This window comes from Lactuca virosa, chromosome 3, assembly GCF_052849685.1.
Source record: "Lactuca virosa cultivar CGN04683 chromosome 3, Lactuca_virosa_CGN04683_v6, whole genome shotgun sequence".
NCBI lineage: Eukaryota > Viridiplantae > Streptophyta > Magnoliopsida > Asterales > Asteraceae > Lactuca > Lactuca virosa.
In genome coordinates this window covers 409551527-409577385 of record NC_136428.1, presented here as the reverse complement: position 1 = coordinate 409577385, position 25859 = coordinate 409551527, and the positions used below count along the sequence as shown (strand labels likewise).

General features: G+C 32.3%; 1 protein-coding gene across 1 annotated transcript; it reads left to right on the top strand.

Moving 5' to 3' along the window:
• The first annotated feature begins 217 nt into the window (after nt 1–217).
• On the top strand, nt 218–1148 carry LOC145165026 (acetyl-CoA acetyltransferase 2-like). The gene is made up of 5 exons (XM_079083666.1): nt 218–253; nt 387–525; nt 610–715; nt 812–950; nt 1038–1148. The coding sequence occupies exons 1-5, from the start codon at nt 218–220 to the stop codon at nt 1146–1148; spliced, it is 531 nt and encodes a 176-aa protein (XP_078939792.1).
• The last annotated feature ends 24711 nt before the right edge of the window (nt 1149–25859 follow it).

The window sequence follows — 25859 nt, the reverse complement described above, 5'->3', positions numbered from 1 at the left end:
ACTTAAAATTACACCTGTGCCATTAGCAACAGCCCACCTTGGTCTAGATGGCATTAACTGTGGATGCTTTCCAGATCAACGTGAAGAAGCCATTACTAAACACAAAATTTTACTACTTTTCCACATCCCAAGAGAAGGTGGCTTCAATTCCCCTGCAACGTATTTTCCCATAACACCCCCACACCTACTTAAAATTATTTTTCTTTATTTTTGAAATATGAAAGGAAATGGGAATAGAGCTTACGTACAGAAGGTATCACAGATCCGTTAAATTGTCGACTTAAGCCCACAGCAAAGTTGCACATAACAATGACTTCCTGCCATGAAAAAACTTTATTTAAGACCATTTAATCCGTACCTTGTCAGCACCATAGGTGCAGCATTAGGAACAAGAAGTTATTTTTGGAAATGTTCTTGGTACAAATTTAGGGCAAGGTCCCGCCAGACAAGCAGCATTAGGTGCAGGAATCCCTAATACTGTTGTCAGCACCACAGTCAACAAAGTTTGTGCATCGGGGATGAAAGGTATGCAATTGTAAAATATGATCTGTATTCATTTTTGAGATAAAATTGTGGAAAATTTACATATTTTGTTTTTGGTAATTGAAGCAACTATGTTGGTAGCACAAAGCATCCAATTGGGAATAAATGATGTAGTTGTGGCTGGTGGCATGGAAAGCATGTCTAATGTCCCCAAATACATTTCAGAAGCAAGGTGAATGTTACCTTTAAATTTAATCATTATTGTGTTACTTTGTTCTCATTATAGTAAGGGCTTACAGAAAAAGGTGGAAACTGTTTTGAATTTCAGGAAAGGATCTAAATCTGGACATGACACTCTTGTTGATGGAATCTTGAAAGACGGGTTGTGGGATGTTTTCAATGATTTTAAGATGGGAAATGTTGATGAAATATGTGCTGATATGTATGAACTTACAAGAGAGCATCAGGTATAGTATATTTAAACCTTTTTTTCTATTCTTTAATTCACCATCTTTTAGTTCAAAAAAATATTTATGATTAACTGAAACATGCAGGATGACTATGCTATTCAAAGTTTTGAGCGTGGTATTGCTGGCCGAGATAGTGGTGCCTTTGAATGGGAAATTACTCCTGTAAGATTTAAAACTAATTTTACTAAAAAATAGATGCTTAGAGTTTTTAAATTTTATGCTAATGGCGATGTGTGGAACTTTACAAGTTGCAATTCCTGGGCCAAGAGGAAGACCATCAACAATTGTTGACAAGGTACTGAAAATTAAAAGTGATTAAGTACATACTTAAACTTCCCCTATTCATTCTGGAAGAATTTTTCCCATTTCAAGTGATAGAAGCCTGCCAAGGTATTGAAGCTTGGTTCTTAGTGGATCACCAATCTGTCTAACAATCTCGCCTCGCTTTGGTGCAGGAAGCTGAGAGAAAAAAATAATTACACAACAGTAAACTATACCCATGAGAACCATAAAACAACAGATCAAGGAAAATACTAATTAAGTTATTGATATTTAAACCATAGCATTTCCATATGCATTGCAAAACTAGGAAAATACTAATTAAGTTAGCAATGAATGGCTAATCTCACCTTCAAGGCCACATAAGCTCATATCAAGCTCTCTGACATGACATGTTTTGTTGTTGCACATCACTCTTGTCCACTTATAGCAGTCATCCTCTTCAGCTCTCCATGTATAGAGACAACCAGAGGGATCTTGGAGGGAAGCTTTGAAATGAAGGAGAGCATCTATCTCCTTATCTAAACACTTCTTCATAACACCATTATATATATCATCTCCTCCTCCCACTGCGGCCAATTGGTTGGCAGTTGCAGATATAAGGAGTAGCACGAGAAGTGATAATACTATGAAAACACAAGGATTCATATTGTAAATGCAAATCTTGGTGACTTTTGGATTGTATTGATGCATATATAAACTACCCCATGACAGTTTATATAACATCAATTGTGAAGATAAAGGATTCAATTGAATGGACTCAAATTGGTGGCCCATCTGTGTAGACTGTAAAGCATAGAATACTTCACGTACCATTTGCCTCATTTCAATCCAAACTTTAATTAAAATACAACACAAAAGTCATCAAGAGCGACATTAAAAGCAAGCAAAAACGAGGACAATATTTCCCATTTTAGCACACTTCACAAATCAGCTACCGACCACAAGTATGCTTCTCTTTCTGTAACTTGTTTTTCATTTTGTCTATTGAACATTTGCTTCTCAAATCCTGCAAAACAAACAAACATCAATTCATCACTTCCAATCAATTCAAAAATAAATTCAAAGTACTTTGATTTTTTACTAATGATAGCAATATGTATTATGTAACAAATAAAGTACATGGCTGATATAAGTAAAAAACAAAAAAAGAATTTTGACTAACCGTTGCCATGGGGTCACCTCATCTAACTCTGTCCTTCAGCATATTATCAACATCCGGATCATCTCTAAAGAAAAAAAAAGATGCATCCAGTAAGGGTGTGTATGTTTTTTATAGTGGAACTCTAATGTTTGATTGACAATTAATTTGATTAGTTTTTTCTTAAAAACGACTTATTTATATAGACTTGGTAAGGTTTCTTTTCTTTTTCTTTTGTAATTTAGTAAAATGTAAAATATCTCAAAATATAATAGAGCTAAATCGATAAATAAGAATATGCAAACATCCTTAATCTTACTAGTCTTAACAGTCAGACATGATTTTCAGATTTGTTGTTCAGTCCATTGATATCTATGTTATCATCTTCTGATTATAAAAGATGTAGAGATCTCCAATAAGAATCTTTAAGATGTTCTACATGAAATATAATTAAAGCAGTAAACAAAGAAACGGGTATCTGCAGTAAACACTTGAGTAGTAGATTAGGGCAAAATAATGGAATACAAGTATCAAATTATATTTGAACCTGAATTTGGGGACGTGATAAGATTGTGATATTAGAAGTTGTGAAATACAGTAAACAAAGAAACGGGTATATGCAATCATCGTTATTGGATACGAGTGAAACTCAAATAGAATAAATATAAATACTCACAAATCCATAGCCTTTTGATCTTCCGCTATGCTTATCGGTTATAACAATGTAGCGTCTCGAAATTTCCCCAAATTGTTCAAAATAACGATGTAGCGTCTCGATCTATGTCTCCCATGCAAGCCCTCCAACGAACACCTTTGTATATGTAGTGTCCTCAAACGGATGATTCAAGAACTGTAAACTTGATCTGCTTCCTCTAATCGCCTGATAAGCAACCATATAATTACAATTGTGTAGATATACAAATGGTATCTATATACTCGGAATCAGAAGATAATTTCAATTCACATAGTGATTGAATTGATGAAGAATTTAGAGAGAAATCCTGGTAGAACCCTAAGAATTATGCCAGCGATGGAGAGAGAAAGTGAATGATGGGGCTGAACACGCCAATATAAATGCCCTAGTTCGTGGGTGCGCACTTGTGACGTCCAGAGCATAAAAGCGCTAGTCCTTCTTTGATACCGGGGACAAAAAATCTTAAAATCACCGCCGTGTTGAATGTGAGGAGTCGTAGACCCCCAATGGCCGACTCCATGAGTTCAGCTCCCTGATTGCAGAATGCATATGAGTCAATGAGTAAAGAAAATGCATAACACCACTCCCTATAGTGGCTTACAACACTGAGAAAAAGATTGGAAACATCAAGACCATCGTCGTCACCAGGCATTTGATCACGAAAGCAAGAGCAATTATGCTATGAAGACTAAGGCCCTAGGGCTTTTTCTTGCAAATTGGAAGAGGCGGGGGGGGGGGGGGGGTTAATTTTTGGGATCCAATAGGCGGGTGAAATCCCGCTTAAAACGTGTGTTTCATTAAAAATTTATAAAGAGACACACTTAGATGACACACATTTTATGAAATGCGCCCTCCGCATTTCCATTTTTTTTCTTTTCTGAGACTAATTTTAGGGCACGCAAAATGTGTGTCTTCTATCCTTCATATTTTGCAAAACTGACATTATTTTTTAGAGCGCACACAAATGCGTGTCCTCTATCAGCGCGTGTCATTGTTTGCGCGTCATTAAAGGGCTGTTTTCTAGTAGTGTATGTTGCCTCTGCCCATATAGAACATGTCTCCGTAAGAGAATGAATTCTATTCTATTGTATTGGCAGAAGGTTAGACAGGGCTATAAGCCTGAAATCTACAAAAATGTTAATCCGAAGTTGTATGTCTTCTGTGCCATTTGAGCCAAAGCTTTATTGATGTATATCAAGTATGGAAATTGTTATGTCTCATTGATTGTATATCCTTGAATCAAATCAATGATTGAAATGGAAAGTTTGTCACATGATTCACATATGCCCTTGTTGTTCCTTGTTCCTCTTTGCTTCTTCCATATTGAAGTATATATATGGTGTAACGTTATATTGTATCTATTATTGAACTCACTAAGCGTCACCGCTTACCCTCTCAATGTTTAATATATTGCAGGCAATAAGCATCCAGTATAGTTATATACTGATAGAAGATTTTTGAATAGTTTGAAACTATTGGATTGATAGAAGATTTTCGAATAGCTTGAAACTATTGTATTTTGCACTCTCATATGTATAAAACTATAGAATCCTGGGAAGTTATGTAATATATAATACTTTGAATTAGTCAGTTTGTATCCAGTAGTTTGTAATTACTTTATCAATATAAAATATTGTTTTTATGAATATGCATGTAGCATGTTTCGGAGTAAAAATTGTCAAGTACGAAAGTGTGGGTCTTTCACTATCCTTGCGATCTTTCAGGTAGATATGGCAGCTTCACATCCAATTCCCGTTCTCTTGGCAATATAAACCAACAGACTCTTTCGGAATGGTACATGGGACTATCTCATACTCAGGCTTTCTCTTTACCATTCGGTCAAACGGTTTGACCTTGGTCGATCCCTTTCCATTGGGAAAAGAAAACTTTTCTCGACTTCCAATGTCGCCATTGTCAATGTCCATGGAAGTTTGGGAGGTATATCTTTCATTCAAATTCGCTTTACCAGTGCACCAAATCATTGTTGATTCAGCAACAATTAGCAAATATGTAAAATCAATAAGGGTTACTTCATGGTCTGCCATATAGTAGTCCTTAACGAACTGACTATACGACTTGGGAAGTGATTGAAGAACTAAGTCAACAGCCAAAATCCTAAGGAAAACAACACGTAACATCCCTAGTCTATCAATGTGTGACCTCATCTTCAAGATGTGTGCACACACAGACCTTCCATCTTGGTGTTTGCTTGCCAATACGGCTTGAGTGACCTTAAACTTTTCAAGTCGACGAAATTGTGGGTCGGGGAGAATTAATGGAGGAGATGGAGGAAGAGAAGTATGATTTCTAGTTCAACCTTTGCTTGAAGAAGGGAATGATCATTCACCTTCATCGACATGTGGAATATCATCTTCGAATGGAAAGCCTTTTCCAAAGGATTGAGGAACATTATAGTTGTCAAAACTAGACATCTACAAAAGGGGAGAAATTCAAGTTAATTAATTTAATCCTTAATATAACACCCAAATGAAATATTAAGGCCATGACCCAACACAATAATTCATAATTCGGAAAAGGGATGTCGTAATCCAATTGCAAATTATTTTTCGGTAGGTAAATGATACTTTACCAATTCCACTACGAAAACGAAATTTTAAACGGATTAGGTTTTAAATGAAATTCTAAGATCTTTTGAGATTTATTTAACTTTTCAATGGCATGTTTATTCTCGATTATGCCCTTCAAGTTTGTGACTGGGATACCGAGGATCACAATCAAGGTGTGAATAACCATGCAAATCAGCTTGGCACTCTCGAAGTTATTTATCACCTAATCAATGTGTCGGTTAACAACATACGCTCCACTGATCTATGATAACCTACGAGCTACCCATTGTCATCCTTCATTAGTCCCATATCATTGTGTCGGTTAACCACACACGCTCCACTAACGACTAATAAGGTGCAGTGTGCAATTTCATGGGTTACCATCACTTGTCCTATCCTACCCGTTCGGCTAACGACCTTTCACTTGTCAAGGGTGCGGTGGGTAAGAGTGAATACTCAATGGCGGTCATTTTACATGTCGCTTCCTTAAACACCCCTTATAGACCAACTTCCTGAATGAGGCCTACTAAAGATAAGACTGACCTTTTACTTATACATATATAATATATTAGACTTTTAATTTTAAGTAGTATAAGATTGTATTTTAAACTTTTAAAATACTAGGTGGTTTAATCTTTTTAATAAATTAAACTTTTTAATTTAATTAACTTTAAACCATATTATGGATTTATTAATTCTCTATTTTAATTAGACACTTAATTAATCTTATTAATAAAATCCAAGAGGGTGTATTTTAAACTATTCAAAATACCAAGGTTCTAAATTCAAATTTTCAAAATTAAAGCCATTTAATCAAAATTTAAAACCATGAGGTGGACTTTTGAAACTTTTTCAAAATATTTGGGTTTAACCATTTAAGTTTACAAAACTAAAACTTTTAATTTCAAATTTAAACTATAAAACCAAAAGGTTGTAATTTAAAACATTTTCAAAATTACTAGGGTTTTAGAATTTTATATTTCAAAATTAAACTTTTAATTAAATTTCAAATTCCAAAACTTAAAGGGTGCAATTTGAAACTTATCAAACTTCTAGGTTAAATACTTGAATCAAAATAATCTTATATTATCCATATTTAACAAGATCTTCAAATTTTGATAACGACATCTCATACTAATTAGAAAAATCAAATTTTGGCATTAAAAACGAGTTATGGTAATTATCCTAATCAAAATCTGGCCAAAAAATCGAAAAATCCGGCACCAGATGAGTCAACTCGCTGAGTTAGCAAGTGAACTTGTCGAGTCCAAGCAACTCGTCGACTCTGATACTCAACTCCTCGAGTCTGCTGATCAGACAACAAAATTTTTCGATTTGTTGTTCTTTTGGCTGTTCACTCTTGCATCTATTCAATTGAAAAACATCCTAGGCTCTGATACCACTGATCGGTTTTGATCATAACTACAATCCTATTTGATCATGCAACCCTAATTGCTTTGGATCTAAGTTGTTCTCTATTGTACATTGTTAACGCCGCAAATTCGGGCTAGTCAATTTAGAGACAGTAAGCATCAAAAAATGACTTTTTGATGGAAGATTATTTATAATAAATAATCCTAACTAAGTTTTAGCATATTTCACAAGGGTTCCGTACATATAAAGAACGTTGAAATCCGAGTTATAACGAAGAAGTTATGGCCTGTCGAAGTTTCGCGACAAAACCGGCACGACACCGGGAATCATAAAAAAGTGAGTTTACGATAAAGTACTTTTTAGCCATAGGGGTCTAAAGAAAAGTTGTATAGTACGTCTCCATCTATGTGTGGATATAAAGAACATCAAAAACGGAGCTCGTATGCAAAAGTTATGGCCTTCCAAAGATGTAGCTATCTAAGAGCATGACATGTGTCAGAAACCCTAATCTGACTGGACTCACGACGTGAGCATGATTTCTCACAACGTGAGGAGTAAAAATGCCACTTTTCAAGGCTATAATGCAAATAGAATCTATGTTTAAGGCTCACGACATGAGCATGATTTCTCATGACGTGAGGAGTCAAACGGGCACTAATCGAGGTTAGAAAACACCTAGGAAGGCTACGAGATGACTCATGGAAGCTCACGACGTGAGCATGTGAGGCTCACGACGTGAGAGAGCCAAAATCAGCCTATAAATAGAAAATTATACCATTTCATTTCTTACACCTAAAGTTTCTTTCTCTCTCTCGTTGCTGAAGGCGTTCCGTGTCCGAGCCCGACGATCACGAATCGTTGACCGTTTCTAGTAAGATTCTATCAAAGCACACTACAAGTGAGTGCATAGTTACTTTCATCTTACATATAGATATGAAGTATTTAATATAAATTATGTGCTATGTGTGCATATTATCTGTGTTCTTGATATCTATGTTGGATGAACAAAAATATACATGTTTTATTTGTCTTAAACCGTATATGTATTTTATACCTATAATTATGATGGGTAAAAGATTGGTAGATTAAATATGAGATAAATGATGAGCGATGAAAGATGAGATGAATGATGAGCGATGATATATGAGTGGTAAAATATGGTAAGAAGCGATGGGCCAAGCGATGTGCCAAGCGATGGCCCGTCATCTAGCAGAGTATAGATGACAACCACAGACTATTCTAGACAGTCCATTGGAATACTAGCAGGCTCGCAACCTGTATGTGTTGTGAACGATATGTTCACCCGGTGTACTCTAAAAACCCATTGACATGTATTGCGGGTGGACTCCAAAAAATAATACTGTCGATAAATGAGATAAACCCTGGCGACTATGGACTTAGTGCCTACTGTATAAACCCTGGCAACTATGGACTTAGTGCCTATTGTATAAACCCTGGCGACTATGGACTTAGTGCCTGTTGTATAAACCCTGGCGATGATGGACTTTGTGCCTAATCCTTAGGACAATCCTTAGGAATGAATGAGTGAATGATAGATGATTCTTAAGGTAGAACTTTAAGAAATAAAGAAGATAATAGGGATGGGTAATTGGGTTAATTGTTTGATGATGAAATATAATAACTTTATTTTTTTGGGTTGAAAACCCTATGTACTCACCGGGTTTCCCAACCTGACCCACTCAGTTTATTTGTATCACAGGTGTCAATATGAAGCTCCATTACACTGAGAGATTAAAAGAGATGTGGATCATTAGTATAAATGAATGTAAGGTATGTTTATGCTTATGTTTCTGTATTGACAATGACATCCCAAAGTTTTAATATAAACAAAATACATTTCTTCGGAAATGCTTTGATAATATTTTTATCATGTTTTTCTAGGAACAAATTCCGCAACACTTTTCTTTAAAAGGATACTCTGATTTTTAAAATAAAGCATAAACAAATCGGTCTTTTCTGGCAGTGAAAATGAGGATGTCACAAACATGCAAATACAAACTCCAAAGCAATAACCCTATGGACTAGCATACAATTTCGAAAATCATATATAAACAAGGGTTAGAACATTACCTCACTTTTTATGTAGCAATAACAAGAACTCCTTGACTCTTGAAAGCTTAGTGCCCCAAGTATTGCACCTCTAATGGAGTCACAAATACACAATGCAAAGGATGACTTGGAGAGGTATGAAAATCGGCGAGGGTATGTATCATATGCATAGACCCGATTTTCCTATGTAGAGGTCCTTTAAATAGCTGTGGCTGCTAGGGTTTTTAGGTGTAAACCCTAATACCTTACTTAGGCACCAAGCAGCCCATGGACTCCCTCCTTAGAGCCCTTGGACGAAATCTATACGGCCTCTCTATAGGATTTCGTCCACTCCACTCTATGGAGTCCATCAGGACAGTTATGCAACTATCAATGAATTTGCACAACCAGTCCCTCTATTATTAATCAATTCCTTTAATCTCAAAATTAATATAAAATTAATTTCTGATTAATTACTAATTAATAATATGATTTCCAAATAATATATTAAACTTGTAATATATTAATAAAATCATTCTGAGTACCAATTTATTACTTATATAATAAATCCTACTCTCTTTCTCTCTCCCTCTTTCTCTCTCTCTCTCTCTCTCTATCTATCTATCTATCTATCTCTCTCCTCTAGTCATCGTATCAAGTTGCATGAGTGAAGGCAACCCAAAAGTACCATGTGTTGGATTAGGTGTCTAAGCCCATAACTATAATTGGTATGTACTTGACCCGATAGTAGCATGGTCCTTTTGGGTTGCCTTCACCGGAGCAATTTGATAGGATGGACTTTTAAGAAAGAGATTGTTTGTGATTTAGTAATATATTATATGAATAATATATTGATTGAGAAATCATATTATTTAATTAGTATTGCTCAAGAATTAATTTGGAATTAATTTAGTGATCAAAAGAGACTGATTAAATTTACGTGGACTGATTAAGTAAATTAGTAATACTTATAGTTTGGGCTAATGATCCATGTTGATTAAGAATCGGATAAACCTATATGATAGTCCATGAAGGTTTAACCCAAAGGGCCTAAGAAATATGAGGGGTCATAGTGAATTAGGGTTTGCATGGAAGAAACCCTAGGATTTCCACACTAGAAAAGTAACCCTTTAACCCCCCCCCCCCCCCCAAAGAAAAAAATCGGCTAGTGTATTCTAAAGGTGAACCATAACCGACTTGGTGCTTTCTAGCCTCTCTCTCATAAGCCTCCTTTTGCATTTGGTGTTTGTAACACATTAGAGGCATCAAATTTGAGGTACTGAAGCTTTTAAAGGCCAAGAACTACGAGCTACACTAAGAGGTATTCATCTAACCTTGTTTTATTTTGTATATCTCCAACTGCATGCTAGCTAGGGTGTATGGTTTGGAAAAATGAAATTGCATGTATAATTAGAGAAAACTTAGATCCAAAGAATCTAGGGTTGTATGTGCACCATAGGAGTGTTATAGTACTTAAAACCCAACACCATGCTCATAATCAAATCAAGTACACATCAAATATAGTTATGGGCTTAGAGACATAATCCAACAACTACAACAAAGCCCTAGATGAAAAGAACATAACAACCCAAGAGTTGTGCCATGTGAAAGGAAGACTAGAAGATACAAACCTTAAGGTCACTATGTTATAAAAAGATTTGTTGTTAGAAAAAGATGTTAGAGTTTTAAGTGAACTCAATTAGATATTGTTTTTAATCAACGAGATATTGCCCGAAAAGAAATTGTACGTTTGAATCATTTTAATTGAATTTTTTTTAATGAAAGTGAAGCTATTGAGAACTTAGTTAACAATGGAACCGTATAGAAAACTTATAATTGGGGATGGTCTAATGGGTACTCTACCGATGAGAACTCTCCCCCTCGATTTTATGTTGATCGCCCTTATGTCCCACCAGACCGAACTTTTCATTATCCAGTCAATGACAAGACTTTTCCCGAAGAAATGTGATGTCACATTGGTAGACTTCATGAACTTAGCAACAATTGTGTTTTTGAGGAAATTCTTCTTGAGTCCTTGGGTAACGTAGATAACATTTTACCCATCATTGGCACAATTTTTCCCGACTCTCAGTCCAGTTTAGTTGTCGACAAAGAAATTATTTTGGAAGGACCTGAATTAGTTGTAGATTGTACATCTTTGTCCTCGAAGACATGTCCCAACGAAGAGACACCATTGACTTACTCTGCCGTACTTCAGTCCTCTCTACCGCAGACCCCAGTCAAATTCACGACTACTCTTCAGCCCATTACACATGAACTGCCCATTGATAATTTTGAATTTGGACAAGGTTCTCAGAGTCATGAACGCTCTAGTTCTGATGATTCAAGTCCTCGATCTTTACCTCGAACAAAGAATTTTAAAAAAACTCAATCAAATGTTTCTGATGTTGTCCCAACAAAGCGGGAGACTGATTCCAAAAACAAAAATTTCAAAAATGATACCAAGTTTTTAAACAAAAGGAATATCGATAAAACAATCACTGCAAAAACCTTTTCAAAACCCATTGCAGTCGATAGATCGTGCAAAATGTCATGTATAGTGACTAAATCTCTTGAGACAAACAAAACTGAAAATTTTAAAAAATTAGTCAAGTCACCATCACAAAATTCCTTTAAAGACACAAAAATGACTGGTATTTTACACACTTCACAATCTTCAAAATCCCTTCTGTCACACTCCGCTAAAGCGGAAACACGAGGCGTGGCAGTATAAAGGGTTTCATAGCAAAAGTTAAAAGACAACACCAACCATAGTATTAAAAATCATTACAAATTTACAATGGGTTTGAACAACTTTTAAAAGAAATTACAATATAAATTGAAATACAACACATGTGAATGCTCCTAAAAGTGAAGTGTCCCTAAGTGACAGTTACTCGATGATTCCTGAAAAAGAATGTAAAATGAGCGTCAACTATAAAAATAGTTGGTGAGTACTCACAGATAAACAAAATAATATTGGTTCCATGAATTGAAATCAAAGTTTTGATAAAAGTTTCCAATAATAAAAGTATATTGTTAAAATGAGTGAATAAGTTTGTAAAAACAAAGTTCTTTGTCATCATGAGAGATAAAGTATGTTGCCCAAATAAGATGCAACATTCATATTCTCATGGAAGATAAAGTTCGTTACTCAAACGAGTAAACAAGTTTCATTGCTAAAATGAGCAATCAATTTCGTTGCTACAAGGAGCAAACAATTTCATTGCTAAAACATGTATATAAGTTTTCAGTAATAAAAGTTCGTTGTTGTAATGAGAAACAAAGTTCATTGCTATAATTAATAACAAGTTTATTGCTATAACGAGAAACGAGTTTGTATGTGTATGAGCAAACAATGAGTCTCAACCAAACCTATGACTGAAGCCCTATCAAGATCTATGCTTATCGTTCCATAGATGAATATGGTATCATGCACTCCAGCAATAGGGCGAGTGAGGAGTTGTCAATTCCTAATAGCGCTATCCATAATGACCATTGGCTCAAAGAGTTAATGGTTAGAGATAAGGGAAGGGCCTTAGTACGATAAGTTCTCATGTTCCGTGTTGCATAGACATACATAAAGAGACATAGCAAAAAAATAACAATCATGTTTGATACAAATCAATTTAAATACAACATTAAAATAATAGTTTTTCGGGACATGCTTTTCCACCCCAAAACATAAAAACCGAAAATAGGGGAGTGCGTGAATACTCACAATGCATTGAGATGATGCAAATGGTGCCTTGAACTACGTTCCACGTGTAGCACTACCGATTCCTACAATAATGGTATTCGCTAGTGAGTCTCTAATCGAAATCTAACACTAGTATACTTACTACTACAATAGAATTATGCCAATATTGTGTCAAAATTTAATATTGATAAGTTACAAACATTTTTCTGTGAAAATTAAATTTCAGTGGATCAATTGTTATATAACAATTTAAGTGGAAAATTCTCATTATTGAAATGTTAATATTTAACATTTTAAGAGGTGTTCTAATGATTAAATATTCAAAAACTAAATCAATTTAGTTCTAAAATTTCCCAAACTTTGCATTTCAGTTTTAATTGAATTCAAAAACCTCAAGATAAATTTTCTTGAATTTTTGATTTGTCTGACTATTTTTCACGATTTTAGTTTCTTGAATAACCATAAAATCATGAAAAATACTAAACAGTTAATAAAAATTACCAAACTTCAGATTTTGGTTCTAAATCTAATAAAAGACTTCTAGATAAATTTTCATGCATTATGATTATGTATAACCATTTTTCATATATTTAATTTTCTAAATAGATACAAATTCATGAAAAATAGAAATCAGTTTCCAAAATTACCCAAACTTTTTGTATTACTGTTATTAAACATTATTAAGCTGGGAAAAATATAAAAATTGATTTCTAAATTGTTTAACCAAATTTTATGATTTTTGAGCATTTATTCTAATAAAAATTGAAATAAATAGGAAACAGTTTCCAAAATTGCCCAAAATTTTTGTAACACTTTTATTATACATGTAGAAGCTGTGAAAAATATAAAAGATATTTTTCAATTAGTCTTTCTATTTTTCTTTGTTTTATCCTCTTAAATAATCATTAATTGGAGAATAATTATTAAACAGTTAAAGTAAATTACCAAAATTTTTGTAAAGTTCATTTACAGTGTAAATAATCTGGGAAAATTCCCAAATGTGGTTTTTATTTATTGGAATCTGATTTTGTGTATTTAAGTGTATTTAAATCTTGGGAAAATAGAAGAAAAATAGCACACAGAAGATAAAAATCATCAAAATTTTTATATATCATCCTAACTATTTTTCCTGTTTTTAGTCCATTATAAACACAAAAAAAATCATGAAAAATAGATATACATTTTTAAAAATTCCCAAAATATTTTGCTGAGTCTTCCTCATAGGGTAGAAGCTGTGAAAATTATTAGATACCATTTTTATATTCCCTAATGTGGTTTTATGATTTATTAGAGATAGACAAAAAGAAAATTCAAAACCATATTAAACAGTAACAAAAGTCATTGAAACTTCATGGGAGATGTTTATTAACTTAGTTGATCATCCAAGAATTTTTCCTGAATTTATTTACTAGCGTACGTATTTTATATGATTTAACATTCTATTTTCTTATTCTTTTCATGTAAAAATAAAGGAAATATATATTGAGCTGAAAGTTTCCAGAATGCATCTTCATACAATTTAATAACAATGAAAAATTGTTTTCTTATTTTTGATGTTGAAAAACATGCCTAAAGGCTCAATAAATTATAGTGAAAACTTGGTTCTTGTGATTTATGTAAAGATTATTGATGTTACTTTGAGAATTTTTGCAACATGTTACAAAGACTTTTGAATCAAGATCTTTTTGTACCTATTAATACATGATATTAAGGATTCAAAATAGTTTTTGAATGATTTTTAGTGATGAATAAGTCCTTTGAACATGCAACACAAAACAAATGTTCATAAGGAAAGTGCTGTTTGAGCAACAGTTTTGTAAAAATTGTTAAAAATCGAAATATTGGAATTTTCCAGTGAGGTCAGTTCGGTTTGAAAGCTAACTCCAAATATTTTATTTCAGAAAAAGAATCACGAATTTTGGTTAAGAAATGAGTGAGATATGGCAGTTTAAAGTCAAGTAAAGAAATCTGGCAGATTGCATGCATGATGATTGGTTAGAAAAGTGAGTTTTCATCATTTCCTTGAGTAAATCTTTTGAAATATTTTAAATATATCATGATAAAACTCATATTTTAGTCATGTTTCCAGAGATCAAAAGATTAAAACTTATTAAAATGTATACATGCATTTATGAACAAAATTTTGTTTCTCAAAAACTCTTAACTTGAGTTTGATGTTTTAGTCCTTAAAATCGATTTTTGTACTAAGATCATGAACATGCAACCTTGTTTATCATACATGCATGGTGTTAAAACACATCCATGATGTTCTAAAAAAACATTTTAACAAAAAAGAAAACAAGTTTGAAGAAGATGAAGAAGGAGAAAGTGTAAGAAAAATAGCAAAACTTGAAAGAATAGTGAAGTAGAAATCGATTTTACCTTCAAGAACACCACAAGATGATGAAGATTTCGAGTTTGAGGAGTATTCTTGGGTTTGTTTTCTGGAAAATTTCGTGGTTCTTAGAGGGAGGAAGAGAGAATGGAGTGGTTTTTGGAGAAAAAAATTAGAGAGAAGGTAGAGAGAGTTTTCTAGAGAGAGAAAGAAGAGAGATATGCGTGTGTTGGAGAATGAGAGTGTGAGAGAGAGAGATATGGGGAGAGAGGGATCCGAATTTTTTAGTATAATACCCCTTTCTCATTCATTTTCTTTTATAAAATTTAATTTCTTTTATAAAATATCTCAATTTTTATATAAAATGTGCACTAAAATCAAGTTTTTTATTCATAAAACCTTGATTTTTGATTTATAAATTAAGGGTAAATGTTAATGAGTTAAATTTTATTTTCCTTGAATGAATTTTTATAATTTTAATTATTATAAGTTCATATTATGAGGTTCATAACTATGTTTATATAAATTTTAAGGTTAAATTTCATAAATTTAGGTTTTTAGGGCATTTAGGGTTTTAGAGAGTTTGTAAGTCTTTGGGTATCAAAATAAATTGAATCTTTGAGACTTTAAATTATTTTTGAGTTTCATAACCCTTATTCAAATTAGAAATAATGCTTCTAATTTATTTTTACCGGTTTATTGGCATTCTATGTAGCGATTCCGAGATTCAAGCGAAATTGAGGAATCAAGTATACTAGTCCTAGTATGCAACTTTGACTTAAGTTTATATGAGACTTTGACCTAATTTCTACTACTAAGTCAAGTGCACAATGTGTGTATATGATTCATGAAAAGGTGTTCGAGTCAAAGAGTGACCCGAATATGGATAGTCTCTACAGTTAAGTAGTTATAGAATTCACATATCAATGTGAAATCTAAGTACACCATCCATTGTTTCTATCTGTTTCCAAGTTTCTACTAGGTTATAAATTAGCTTCTAGTCACTAAGTCTAGTATGTGTTGTGCCTATATGTGCAACTAAGTTTATCAAATCTAGAACTGACTCGAATTTTGACGTTTGTCACAGTCTCCCCCGGTTGAAAGAATTTCGTCCCGAAATTCAATTCGTGACACATTCTATTAGAACTCAGCCAAATACAATAGTATAATTGGAGAGATGGTGACTTGAAGAGCTCTTTGATTATTTTGGGTTAATTCCTCAAGGGAAGAGCCCAACTCTTTAGCTATAATCAAATTAATGTTTCCCTAATTCGAGTTCTACAGTCTAGATTGCGAGAAATTAGGATCATGGAAATCATGATCCAACCATGGCGATCTAGTTGAAAAAGATTATATAGTTAGATATTATCTAACTTAAAAGAACGTTATAAGTTTTGCTGAAGCACCAAATGCATTGAGCGTTAAATCCGCATTGATCCTCAAGTCGCATTTTAAATTAGCACTAAGTGTAAATTCGTCATCTAATAAAGAAGGGATTAAGAACAATTTCTTCACTTCCGGGTTGGCAACTAAATTTGGAAAATACATATTCCGAAATAAGAAGGGGTAGCACGAATGAAAATAAATGATCAAGGGTAAGTTCCTAAAGATACGTACTAAGGGTAAGCAACGAAGTTTTGGTACCTCTTGAATGTAAGGGCTATTTAAGTGTCGTCTATAAAATAAATTACGAAACGATCGAGGATTTCCGAAGTAATATTTACTACTACGGTTACTCTTACTATAATAAAACAATATTCGAAGAATATGTATATTTAGAGAGTTATTGTCGCAAATGGAGGCGATGCAAGTTTATGATAAATTAAATCACATTGTGTAGATAGCATTTTAAGTGTTTAGAAGTGATAAAAATCTCACTGTTATCAAAATGTGTGTTTAGAAATGATAATTAATCTCACTATTATCAAAATGTGTCATAATTCCAAGATAATGAAGATATATGTGTGGCGATCCAACGAAGTAGTAAAATAATATAAAGATTAATTAATGTTAAATGTTTAAGTCGTCATTAAAGGAATTTATACAGAAATATTTGTATTAAATTTTTGAGAAATTGTCCAATTGTCTAAGTCAGGACAAATTCAAGTTTACGAGGAGTCAGAATACTTATGAAAACAAGTTTGAGAGTTTAGGAACTCACTGAAAATTGCAAAGTAAAATACTATTTTAAGAAATGTGTAAAAATGTCAATCTTTGAAAATAGTACACTCTTAGTTTAGTGTTTCTACAAAAACAATCATTTAGAGAATAGATCATAGTAAAATTCAAGACTTTTGATGTATTTAAAGAAAACAAGAAGCATAAGAAAATGTATTCTTTCACATATATTTTATGGATTTAGAAAAATGATAAGAACAATGGTATTCATCTTGTGTATTAATTGTAACAAAAATACAATGAAAATTACATTTTAAATCAAGTTTTCGAATTTAGAACGAAAGAGCAAATGTAAATAAGGATTACTTGTTTATTGTAGATTTCAAAATAAAAACAAGATGTATATGGTAAAAGGCATAATTGAATATATCAAAGTTGACTAAATCAAAATTATTCTTCAAGACTATACACGTATTAATCGCTCAAAACAAAAGGGTAGACTTCTAGTCTATATGTGCACGGACATGGTACCAAGAGAAGCAAAATACAGAGAAACAGAATTAGACAATGTACTATGTTATTATTATGGGTTTGCGAGATCTCATATCAGAGGGAGAGCAAGAATCAAGTTCGGGGGAAAGAAAAAGGAAGGTAGCGGCGGCAATGATTGCGATTTAAAATTTTGAAAACAATACATATAGGTAGATTTAAAACCAGGTTGAGATATATTTCAAACTTCAATATTTGATGTATATTGATGATTAAATAGACATGTGAGAGTCTTAAAATGTTTGCTAAAAATCACGAGTTATCTTATTAAGTTAAACTCCATTTGTGAAAAAAGAAGAAGCACTACAAACGGTAGTTGAAAATCTGAGAATTTGACTTTTTAGAATGGAGTTCAATAATAGTTAAAACATATAAGGTAAAGACTCAATAAATTTAGAAGAGTAATTATACATTGTTGAAAGTGCGTCACTGGAAATTTAAAAGTGAACACTAAGTTTTGCAATGCTTTATATTTTAGAAGTTTTACAGATTGTATAACTAATTTGTAATAAAATATACAAATAAGGTGTGTTTTGAAATGTAGGCATCAGTGATGTCTTGTAAACACATTTGGATTATAAAGTTGTAAAAATACCATGTTAGGTTACTAGAAAACACATTTAAGTTAAGTACAATGCCTAAATGAGAAAGTAGTCAAAAGACTTAAAACAAAAGTGGTTTGAAGATCCGATGAAGCTTTTACACATACTATGAACTTTAATGTTATATGTTTAAGTTTTATAGCATAGAGTTTAAACACTTTTATAAAATAAAATGGTTCTAAGTTTTTCGAAAACGTGTCAAAATGGTAAGCAAGGTTTAAAATGGTGTATATACCCTTAAAAGCACATCTATCCATTGAAATGGATTGAAATGAAATTGAAATAGCAATGTTAAAACAAATATTGGTTAAATTGAGTTTTTAAGAAAAGTGTTAAATTAAAGCAAGTTGTCAAAAGATTTTTAGCGAGAATATGGCTTACATTGTTAGGAAATGTCTACTAAGTTGAATGAAGTGGTTATAAAATATTTTATCAATGATAAATAAAACCGATGAAGCGAAATAATTTTTCGATGGAAGATTAAGAAGTAAGGAATAAGTATGTTAGTGTAGCTGATCGTACCTAAATACTAAGGCGAGTCTAAGGCGAGTGCCGGTGTCTTTTCCCCCAAGATAAAGGACAAGAAAAATTGTTTGAAAAACGTTTTGTGGTCTCAATACAGTTTACGACCTTTTATAGAGGTCAAAGGGACATCCTATGTTAAGTTTTAAGCTCAAGGTGGAAACAACGTAGAGCTAAATCGTAACGTAGTAATAAGGTCTCACGTATGGGTTAAACCTCCGTATCTCCTCGTGAGTTGAATCCGGAATGCCCGCCAATGGTATCCAAGTGATTATTTAGTGGAGACTCATCTACCTCCTTACGTGATGCTCCAATTCTCATCCGTGTCGATATCAAAATGCTTTTTCATAGTTGTAACTCTAGTACGAAGACGATGAAGAGGTATTGAGGAATAATTCGTATATGTTTCGACTTATGATTATTACTAGTGTATATCTAGCTACTAACCTTACATATAAAGTCAATAGCTACCAAGGAATACTCTTTCTCAGTACTAAGTGCATTGCTCCTAGAGTGGCTAGTGATATAACTTAAGTGGTTAACCTAGCACTTGATAAGGGACAAGAATATTTGTAAATAAAGGCATTGTTATAAAAGTGCACTTATTTTCTAAGTGTATATCGATGAATGCCTATAATATGCAATGCCCGTACGCACGCCGAAAAATTTTGTTTTTCAAAAGTTTAAGTTGAAAATTGGTTTGAACATAATTCTACTATAACCGTTTCCAGCATCACATTAACTTTCCTTAATTAAGCATAGTTGGCCAGGCTATACTTAATTAAAGTCCAATAATGCGTACTCGAATTAGTTATACCATTAGTATGTTCAGTATTTTAAAAAAGTTTTGAAATTTTTTTTTTGGCTATAGTTGTTGTTTTCCAAAGGAAAACCGATATTCTGTATAACCTTCGGCTCTGATACCATTTTCTGTCACACTCCGCTAAAGTGGAAACACGAGGCGTGGCAGTATAAAGGGTTTCATAGCAAAAGTTAAAAGACAACACCAACCATAGTATTAAAAATCATTACAAATTTACAATGGGTTTGAACAACTTTTAAAAGAAATTACAATATAAATTGAAATACAACACATGTGAATGCTCCTAAAAGTGAAGTGTCCCTAAGTGACAGTTACTCGATGATTCCTGAAAAAGAATGTAAAACGAGCGTCAACTATAAAAATAGTTGGTGAGTACTCACAGATAAACAAAATAATATTGGTTCCATGAATTGAAATCAAAGTTTTGATAAAAGTTTCCAATAATAAAAGTATATTGTTAAAATGAGTAAATAAGTTTGTAAAAACAAAGTTCTTTGTCATCATGAGAGATAAAGTATGTTGCCCAAATAAGATGCAACATTCATATTCTCATGGAAGATAAAGTTCGTTACTCAAATGAGTAAACAAGTTTCATTGCTAAAATGAGCAATCAATTTCGTTGCTACAAGGAGCAAACAATTTCATTGCTAAAACATGTATATAAGTTTTCAGTAATAAAAGTTCGTTGTTGTAATGAGAAACAAAGTTCATTGCTATAATTAATAACAAGTTTATTGCTATAACGAGAAACGAGTTTGTATGTGTATGAGCAAACAATGAGTCTCAACCAAACCTATGACTGAAGCCCTATCAAGATCTATGTTTATCGTTCCATAGATGAATATGGTATCATGCACTCCAACAATAGGGCGAGTGAGGAGTTGTCAATTCCTAATAGCGCTATCCATAATGACCATTGGCTCAAAGAGTTAATGGTTAGAGATAAGGGAAGGGCCTTAGTACGATAAGTTCTCATGTTCTGTGTTGCATAGACATACATAGAGAGACATAGCAATAAAATAGCAATCATGTTTGATACAAATCAATTTAAATACAACATTAAAATAATAGTTTTTCGGGACATGCTTTTCCACCCCAAAACATAAAAACCGAAAATAGGGGAGTGCGTGAATACTCACAATGCATTGAGATGATGCAAATGGTGCCTTGAACTACGTTCCACGTGTACCACTACCGATTCCTACAATAATGGTATTCGCTAGTGAGTCTCTAATCGAAATCTAACACTAGTATACTTACTACTACAATAGAATTATGCCAATATTGTGTCAAAATTTAATATTGATAAGTTACAAACATTTTTCTGTGAAAATTAAATTTCAGTGGATCAATTGTTATATAACAATTTAAGTGGAAAATTCTCATTATTGAAATGTTAATATTTAACATTTTAAGAGGTGTTCTAATGATTAAATATTCAAAAACTAAATCAATTTAGTTCTAAAATTTCCCAAACTTTGCATTTCAGTTTTAATTGAAGTCAAAGACCTCAAGATAAATTTTCTTGAATTTTTGATTTGTCTGACTATTTTTCACGATTTTAGTTTCTTGAATAACCATAAAATCATGAAAAATACTAAACAGTTAATAAAAATTACCAAACTTCATATTTTGGTTCTAAATCTACTAAAAGACTTCTAGATAAATTTTCATGGATTATGATTATGTATAACCATTTTTCATATATTTAATTTTCTAAATAGATACAAATTCATGAAAAATAGAAATCAGTTTCCAAAATTACCCAAACTTTTTGTATTACTGTTATTAAACATTATTAAGCTGGGAAAAGTATAAAAATTGATTTCTAAATTGTTTAACCAAATTTTATGATTTTTGAGCATTTATTCTAATAAAAATTGAAATAAATAGGAAACAGTTTCCAAAATTGCCCAAAATTTTTGTAACACTTTTATTATACATGTCAAAGCTGTGAAAAATATAAAAGATATTTTTCAATTAGTCTTTCTATTTTTCTTTGTTTTATCCTCTTAAATAATCATTAATTGGAGAATAATTATTAAACAGTTAAAGTAAATTACCAAAATTTTGTAAAGTTCATTTACAGTGTAAATAATCTGGGAAAATTCCCAAAGGTGGTTTTTATCTACTGGAATCTGATTTTGTGTATTTAAGTGTATTTAAATCTTGGGAAAATAGAAGAAAAATAGCATACAGAAGATAAAAATCATCAAAATTTTTATGTATCATCCTAACATATTATAAGAGTTTCTGGTAAATTTTCATGAATTTTGGATGAGTAAAACTATTTTTCCTGATTTTAGTCCATTATAAACACAAAAAAATCATGAAAAATAGATATACATTTTTAAAAATTCCCAAAATATTTTCCTGAGTCTTCCTCATAGGGTAGAAGCTGTGAAAATTATTAGATACCCTTTTTATATTCCCTAATGTGGTTTTATGATTTATTAGAGATAGACAAAAAGAAAATGCAAAACCATATTAAACAGTAACAAAAGTCATTGAAACTTCATGGGAGATGTTTATTAACTTAATGGATCATCCAAGAATTTTCCCAGAATTTATTTACTAGCATACGTATTTTATATGATTTAACATTCTATTTTCTTATTTTTTTCATGTAAAAATAAAGGAAATATATATTGAGCTGAAAATTTCCAGAATACATCTTCATAAAATTAAAAATTGTTTTCTTATTTTTGATGTTGAAAAACATGCCTAAAGGCTCAATAAATTATAGTGAAAACTTGGTTCTTGTGATTTATGTAAAGATTATTGATGTTACTTTGAGAATTTTTGCAACATGTTACAAAGAGTTTTGAATCAAGATCTTTTTGTACCTATTAATACATGATATTAAGGATTCAAAATAATTTTTGAATGATTTTTAGTGATGAATAAGTCCTTTGAACATGCAACACAAAACAAATGTTCATAAGGAAAGTGCTGTTTGAGCAACAGTTTTGTAAAAATTGTTAAAAATCGAAATATTGGAATTTCCAGTGAGGTCAGTTGGGTTTCAAAGCTAACTCAAAATATTTTATTTCAGAAAAAGAATCACGAATTTTGGTTAAGAAATGAGTGAGATATGGCAGTTTAAAGTCAAGTAAAGAAATCTTGCAGATTGCATGCATGATGATTGGTTGGAAAAGTGAGTTTTCATCATTTCCTTTTGTAAATCTTTTGAAATATTTTAAATATATCATGATAAAACTCATATTTTAGTCATGTTTCCAGAGATCAAAAGATTAAAACTTATCAAAATGTATACATGCATTTATGAACAAAATTTTGTTTCTCAAAAACTCTTAACTTGAGTTTGATGTTTTAGTCCTTAAAATCGATTTTTGCACTAAGATCATGAACATGCAACCTTGTTTATCATACATGCATGGTGTTAAAACACATCCATGATGTTCTAAAAAAAACATTTTAACAAAAAAGAAAACAAGTTTGAAGAAGATGAAGAAGGAGAAAGTGTAAGAAAAATAGCAAAACTTGAAAGAATAGTGAAGTAGAAATCGATTTTACCTTCAAGAACACCACAAGATGATGAAGATTTCGAGTTTGAGGAGTATTCTTGGGTTTGTTTTCTGGAAAATTTCGTGGTTCTTAGAGGGAGGAAGAGAGAATGGAGTGGTGTTTGGAGAAAAAAATTAGAGAGAAGGTAGAGAGAGTTTTCTAGAGAGAGAAAGAAGAGAGATGTGTGTGTGTTGGAGAATGAGAGTGTGAGAGAGAGAGACATGGGGAGAGAGGGATCCGAATTTTTTAGTATAATACCCCTTTCTCATTCATTTTCTTTTATAAAATTTAATTTCTTTTATAAAATATCTCAATTTTTATATAAAATGTGCACTAAAATCAAGTTTTTTATTCATAAAACCTTGATTTTTGATTTATAAATTAAGGGTAAATGTTAATGAGTTAAATTTTATTTTCCTTGAATGAATTTTTATAATTTTAATTATTATAAGTTCATATTATGAGGTTCATAACTATGTTTATATAAATTTTAAGGTTAAATTTCATAAATTTAGGTTTTTAGGGCATTTAGGGTTTTGGAGAGTTTGTAAGTCTTTGGATATCAAAATAAATTGAATCTTTGAGACTTTAAATTATTTTTGAGTTTCATAACCCTTATTCAAATTAGAAATAATGCTTCTAATTTATTTTTACCGGTTTATTGGCATTCTATGTAGCGATTCCGAGATTCAAGCGAAATTGAGGAATCAAGTATACTAGTCCTAGTATGCAACTTTGACTTAAGTTTCTATGAGACTTTGACCTAACTTCTACTACTAAGTCAAGTGCACAATGTGTGTATATGATTCATGAAAAGGTGTTCGAGTCAAAGAGTGACCCGAATATGGATAGTCTCTACAGTTAAGTAGTTATAGAATTCACATATCATTGTGAAATCTAAGTACACCATCCATTGTTTCTATCTGTTTCCAAGTTTCTACTAGGTTATAACTTAGCTTCTAGTCACTAAGTCTAGTATGTGTTGTGCCTATATGTGCAACTAAGTTTATCAAATCTAGAACTGACTCGAATTTTGACGGTTGTCACACCTTCCATCAGTCAAAAGGTTAAAACCTACGACAAAGTCTTTTAACAAACCTGTTCAAAACCCAGTGGACAAATACAAGAGATATAATCCTCGAACCGGTCAAACACAAAAGACCACACTCTCCAGACCATTGACTAAGTATGGTTTGTGGATTAATGAAAAGAACCTACCTTTTTGTTTTTATCCATTGACTATTGGATTAGGTGTCTAAGTTCATAACTATTTCTGGAATGTACTTGACCCGGTTAGCATGGTCCATTTGGGTTGCATGGCATTGCAACACTTGGATAGACTAAATGAGAGAAAGGACACTTAAGGTTTATTAATATATTATAAGTTCTAATATATTAATAATCTTATTTAATTAGTATTGATCAAGAATTAATTTAGAATTAATTTGGTGATCAAAAGGAGACTAATTAAATATATGGGGTTGATTGTGTAAATCATCCATTCTTTTTTAGTGGGCTAATGATCCATGGTTTATTGAATTGGGCTAAAACCCATAAGGTGCTCCATGGATAGTCCATGGAGGTTATAAACCCATGGATCATGGAATATGAAAAGCCATGTCAATTAGGGTTTACATGTTGTAACCCTACTTGTGACACAACTATAAAAGGACCCCATTGGCTACCAAAATCGGACTATGTGTAGAACAAGAGGGCTAGCCGATTTTGAGTGATAGTGTACTTCTCTCAAGGTTATTGCAAGAGTTGTGGTGTTGTGTGAAACATTTGAGGCATCACACTTGAGGTGCTAGGCTCACAAAGTTCTCAAGGAATCCAAGCAACAAAAAGGTTTGTTCTTCTACTAGCTTTTATGTTTCAAAGTTCCCCATGCCATGCGAGTTAGGTTAAGAACCTTGGAAAAATCAAATTTGCATGTATATTAGTAAAACATATATCCAAGGCTTCTAGGGTTGCATGTACACCTTATGAGTGTTAGAATGCTCAAAACCCTTCAGTGGTATCAGAGCCTAGGCTTGTTTTATTGATACTTGATGCAAATTGTTGAAAAAACTCAAGATTTCTGCATTCTGTTGAGTGAACTCGCCGAGTCCATGGGCGGACTCGACGATTCGATGTGTTATTTCATCCTACTCGTCGAGTAGGTTCTTGCACTCGACGAGTTGGAGGCCCTGAATGCAGATTTTTGAGTTTTGCTGCTGGAAATGGATTAGAAACATTACCCTAAACTGTTTTGGTCTTATAAAACTTGTTTTAGATGGTGTAATGGTTATGCTAATCCATTTACAATGGCTATTACCAAAATTTCAAGTTTTGTATGTGTTATTTATGATTCTTGAAATTGTTGATATGAATGCTCATACACTTATGTGTTTAACAGATCATAGGAATTATTTGCAAATAGTTTGTTAGTTTAATTCTTGATCTTGATGTGTTTTAATGGAATCCATAATTTGTCCTCAAGTTATGGATTACCAAAAGTCTTCCATTTAAAGTCCATTAATGAACACATAGGTTACATAAAATGAAGAGTCTTTCATTTTAATAAACCATTAACTCATAAGTTATGAAAGATGATAAGTTTTGAAAGTTACAAAACTTGCCCTC